At 40.9% G+C, this 5,846-nt stretch overlaps 1 protein-coding gene across 1 annotated transcript; it reads left to right on the top strand.

Annotated features, from left to right (window-relative positions):
• Nucleotides 1-4,555: 4,555 nt before the first annotated feature.
• On the top strand, nt 4,556-5,491 carry LOC144273428 (olfactory receptor 10C1-like). Its single transcript, XM_077832000.1, has one exon. It carries the CDS (start codon nt 4,556-4,558, stop codon nt 5,489-5,491), a length of 936 nt encoding a protein of 311 aa, XP_077688126.1.
• The last annotated feature ends 355 nt before the right edge of the window (nt 5,492-5,846 follow it).

Below are 5,846 nucleotides of genomic sequence, written 5' to 3'. Positions count from 1 at the left end.
GATGTTTTGGCACTGATTTCAAGGGGAGAGAGAGTAGTCCCTTAATAATTACGTTATGTATTCATATAATGGGGTGTCTGAGATGCCTCAAAGACCAGCTCCCTAGGGCTGCTAAGGAAGCTGTTAAATATACCAGTTCCATCCACAATAAAATTCTTTGGTAAGCAGAGAGATGAGACCAATGTGGGTTGCACAGGTAGGTGATACATTTCTTTATTTTAGTAGAGTCATGCTGAATTCCTTTGGATTATTCTGAAGGATGAATCTAGATGAGCCTTGTTATGTTCCTTTTGTCTTCTGGACTGAAATGTTCACTGTTTTTAAGTTTGAAGCCCTGATTCTTGTGTCACAGTGAAGGCTTGTCCAAACAAACACGTAATTCATGGCCAGCTGGGGTGTAGATCAACCTTGCGCTAGCCTGCCATGCACTACTGCCCAGGTGGACCCAGCAGCCACACACTAAAATTCCTTAGTATGCTTTCATCTACTCCTGTTTCAAACCAGGGATGGTCAAAGTGCACAAAGGAAATTGTAGTGTTAGGCAGCAGGGTCCACATAGGTTGTTAGGACAGAGCAGCTAGCACAAAATGGATTTTCACTCCAGCTTGCTGCAGACTAAGGATGTGTCTACATTTGAGCTAGGGGATTGATTCCCAGCTTGAGTAGATGTACCCTTGGTAGCTCTGCCCGAACAGGTGCCTAAAAATACAAGTGTGTCCAGAGTGGCCTGGGCAGCTGCTCGGGCTAGCAGCCCTATGCAAAATCCTGCCTGACCTTTTGGGTACGTAGCTGGAGCCGCTGCCTCTGCCATCACAGACATTGCACTAGCTCAAACAAAGCTATCAGGAGTATATCAATGTGAGCTGGGAACCACACATCCCAGCTCAAATGTAAACGTACCCTAAATGTTCGTATAGATAAGTAAGACTGGAAGGGACCTTGGGAGGTTATCAAATCCATCCCATGCAATGAGGCAGGACCATGTTTACTTAGACCATCCCTGAGAAGAGTATGTCTAACCTGTTCTTAAAAATCTCTAATGATGGGGATTCCACAACCCATGAATGCCTATTTCAGAACTTAAGTACCCTTAGAGTTAGAGAGTTTTCCCCTAATATCTAACCTAAATCTCCCTTACCGAAGATTAAGCCCAAAACTTTTTGTCCTACCTTCAGTGGACAGTTGATCACCATTCTCTTTGTAACAGCCCTTAACTTATTTGAAGACAGTTCATAGATTCATAGATACTAAGGTCAGAAGGGACCATTATGATCACCAAGTCCAACCTCCTGCACAACGCAGGCCACAGAATCTCACCCACCCACGCCTGCAAAAAACCTCTCACCTATGTCTGAGCTATTGAAGACCTCAAATCGTGGTTTAAAGACTTCAAGGAGCAGAGAATCCTCCTGCAAGTGACCCGTGCCCCATGCTACAGAGGAAGGCGAAAAACCTCCAGGGCTTCTTCCAATCTGCCCTGGAGGAAAATTCCTTCCCGACCCCAGATATTGTGATCAGCTAAACCCGGAACATATGGGCAAGATTCACCAGCCAGAAACCCAGGAAATAATTCTCGGTAATAACTCAGATCCCATCCCATCTAACATCCCATCACAGGCCATTGGGCCTATTTACCATGAATATTTAAAGATCAATTAATTGCCAAAATCATGTTATCGCATCATACCATCTCCTCCATAAACAGGTATCAGGTGTTCCCTCAGTCTACTTTGCTCAAGACTAAACATGCCCAGGTTTTTTTAACTTTTCCTCGTAGGTCAGATTTTCTAACCCTTTGATCATTTTTGTGGCTCTCCTCTGGACTCTCTCCAGTTTGTCCACATCTTTCTTAAAGTGTGGTGACTGGAAATGGACACATTACTTTCACTGAGGCCTCACCAGTGCCGAACAGAGCAGGATAATTACCTCCCATGTCTTACATACAACAAGCCTGTTAATACACCACAGAATGACGTTAACTTTTTTCATAACTGCATCATATTAGTAAGGGACAAAGTAGGTTAGTAATATCTTCTATTGGACCAACATCTGTCAGAGAGAGAGACAAGCTTTTGAGCTACACAGAGCTCTTCTTCAGGTCTGGGAAAGGTACTCAGAGTGCCCCAGCTAAATAAAGGATTGAACAGATATTTTAGCCTAAATAGTTAGCTCATATTCTAAATGACCATTCATGGTGAAGTGGCCCGTTAACAGCCCTGTAGTTATAGGATAAAAAGAGAGGTTAGTGGGTTACAGATTGTTGTAATAAGCCATAAATCCAATGTCTTTATTCAAACCAGGATTTTTAGTGTCTAGCAAAGTTATGAATTTAATGAGTAACTCCCCTGGAGTTAATAATAGAGTTCCTGGAAAAAATTCTAGCAGAACAGTTTTCCATCCAAAAATGCTGATTTGATGAAATCAGAACATTTTACATGGGAACATTTTAATTACATCTACGTTTCCAAGAGGCAATCATAAAAATGTTTTGACCTTAATATAATATAATATAAACGATAAAGTTGAAACAAAATGATTCAACCTTATGAAAATTAAACAAATGAGCCTCATCTAAATGCCAGAAGCTAGGAATGGGTAATGGGATGGATTACTTGATGATTACCTATTCTGTTCATTGCTTCTGAATCACCTGGCACTGGCCACTGTTGGGAGACAGGATACTGGGCTAGATGGACCTTTGGTCTGACCCAGTGTAGCCATTCTTATGTTCTTATGATTTGTTCTGACTTCATCAAAACAACATGTTTTGATAAGATTGAAATGAAATATTTCCAGATTATTTTGTTTTGCAAAAAATCTGATATTTTGTTTTTTGTCCTGATTTAACATGAAATGAAATTTCAAAGTTTGAGAATTTACTATGGGTTGTAAATTCTGTTGTTCAACCAGATGTAGTTGATGGTATGAAGCCCCACCCACCTCTGAAACACATGAATTGCTCTATTCTGATCTCGCTTACATTACATTTACACTGATGTATCCACATTGATTTCAATGAAATGACTATTTACATTAACTGAAGATCTGCTCTGACAGATGTAGATCCACCACACCATTACTCCTGTTTTACATGTAACTGAACTGATTTCAATGCATTGCACCAGCATCCAACTGTGGTATCAGTAATGAATCATAATTCTTTTCTGTTTGAGAAAGAGGAAAATCAAGCCGTAAATAATCACAGTTAGACAAAGATGTACAAATATTTTTATATAATTATGGAGGTTGGGATTTTCATAGGACATAGGACTGAAAGGGACCTTCTGGGTCATCGAGTCTGATCCCCAGTTTTGGTAGGCAGTCCTGTCATATAATCCTGTTCATAAATGTATCAGGCTACATCTTTGACTAGTTAGGTTGTTTGTCCACATTACTCCTACTGGGAGGCTTCCAGAATGTTACAAACATTCTTAATTTCCAGCATAAATGTATCTGTGGCCAGTTTATTTCCATTTGTTTTTATGCCAACACTGTCCTTTAGCTTCCAATACTCTTCTCCCTCCCTGGTATTTACCCTCCTGACGTATTTGTAGAGGGCAATCAGAACCCCTTTCAGCCGTGATTTAGGCTAAACAAGCCAACCTCTTTCAGTCTTCTCTTGAAAGATACGTTCTCCATTTACCTCCTCTTCCTAGAAGCCCTTCTCTGCAACTTTTCCCATTTGAATGAGTCTTTCTTGAATTTGAGTGACCAGAATTGTACGCAGTATTCCAGATGAGATTTTCACAATGATTTGTATGATGGAATTCATAATTGCCTATATCTAGCAGAAATACTTTACCTGATACATCTTAGAATCACATATGTTGTTTTCACAGACACGACACATGGTTGGCTCATACTCATTCTGTGTTTTACTAATACACCATGGCCTTTCTTCTCCTGTGTCACTTTCAGCTGATGAGCTCACTGTTTATATCAGAGGTCTGTGTTATGGGCTCCTCAGTCTATGACCTTTCACTTTGCAATATTAAATTTCATCCCATTTCCATTACTCTGGCCCTCAAGGTTATCCATTTCTTTCTGTATAATATTGTGATCTTTCTCAGGATTAACAATGCCTCCCATGAGGCATTTCCTGAACCAATGAGGCATTTCCATGCACAATTTCCATGAGGAAATTTCACGCCGAGGCCACTAATGATAATATTAAATAAGATCAATCTAAAGACTGATCCTTGAAAAAGTCCAGTAGTAACCTGATTCCAGTCCAGCGGTTCACCTTTCATCAGAACCTGTTGCTGTCTCCCCTTTACCCAGTTTGTTATCTACTAAACATAGTCTTCTCCAATTTAATTAATATTTCCCATGTGCTATTGCCTCAGGTGCCTTGCTGAAATCCAGACATTTTAGATTTAACACAGTCTCCTTGTCTAATAATCAGTTATTTATAAAGGAAAGAGACCAGATTAGTCTGGCATGACTAAAAGATAGATAGATAGATAGATGCCAATTTTACTTTACATAAATCATATATCAAACTCATGTATAGTCTTTTTTTTTAATTCTTAAGACAAAATATGCTGAAGAAGAGATGAGAAATGACACCTCCGTGGCCAAATTTGTCCTGCTGGGGTTCTCTAACCACCCAGACACGAATCTCATTCTCTTCATGGTGTTTCTATGCATTTACATCATCACAGTGCTGGGCAACATCCTCATCATCATCATCATAAATGTCGATCCAGCCCTTCACACGCCTATGTATTTCTTCCTCAGGAACTTGTCCTTCCTGGAGGTCTGCTACACCTCGGTCACCCTGCCCAAGATGCTGGCCAACCTCCTCTCAGAAGACAAAACCATATCGTTTGTTGGCTGTGCAGTACAGATGTATTTCTTTCTATTCTTTGCTGTTACTGAGTGCTTTCTCCTTGCATCTATGGCATTTGACCGCTACAGTGCCATATGCAACCCTCTGCGCTACACGGCTATCATGGACAAGAGGGTTTGCATCCAGCTGGCTTTGAGCTCATGGATCTGTGGCATCCTGGTGGCCCTGGGGCACACAATATTTGTCTTCACACTTCCTTTTTGTGGGTCCCAGGTGATCAACCACTTCTTCTGTGAGATCCAGCCGGTGCTGAAGCTGGTGTGTAGGGACACCTATTGGAACGAGATCCAGATCATTGTGGCTGCTGCCTTCGTCCTCATGATGCCTTTCATGATGATCCTGGTATCCTACATCTGTATCATCTCCACCATCCTGAAAATGCAGTCCGCCGAAGGCAGGCGCAGAGCCTTCTCCACCTGCTCCTCACACCTCATTGTGGTGACCTTGTTCTATGGGACGGCCCTTATCATGTACGTGCGCCCCAAGTCCAGCTTCTCTCCAGATGTGAACAAGTTACTCTCTCTGTTCTACTCAGTGGTGACTCCGATCTTGAACCCTATCATCTACAGTCTCAGAAACAAGGAGGTGAAAGATGCCTTGAGGAAAACAGGGATGAAAATATTCCATCCACAAAAATAGACATTTTTCCTCCAACTGAATTATTCCCTGGGGAATATCTTAGCTCTCAAGAGACTCTATGTTGCTAAAGAGACTGAGAGACAGCTCAGCATCACATCGAATGTAGTGTTGGTCTACTTTTTCTGAAATTTGTATTTTAATGACATTTTGTCATTAAGATTCTGAATTTCAACAAATAAATCTGTGAATCTTGTAGAAAACAAAAGAAAATAAATGAAAAATGCAAATAAAAAATAAAAGGAAATTACACTGCTGCCTCCTCCCATTGTTTCATCAGTTCTAATTGAAGTATATCTGCATTGCATAGTACCGCCCCCCCCCATTTTAATTAGAGTTGGTTGAAATTTTCTGAGTT

This window comes from Eretmochelys imbricata, chromosome 13 (assembly GCF_965152235.1).
Source record: "Eretmochelys imbricata isolate rEreImb1 chromosome 13, rEreImb1.hap1, whole genome shotgun sequence".
Taxonomy (NCBI): Eukaryota; Metazoa; Chordata; order Testudines; family Cheloniidae; genus Eretmochelys; species Eretmochelys imbricata.
This window is presented reverse-complemented; position numbering and strand designations above follow the sequence as displayed.

Coding starts and splice junctions, on each gene's coding strand:
- LOC144273428 (XM_077832000.1), top strand. CDS start 4,556: ATGAGAAATGACACCTCCGTGGCCAAATTTGTCCTGCTGGGGTTCTCT.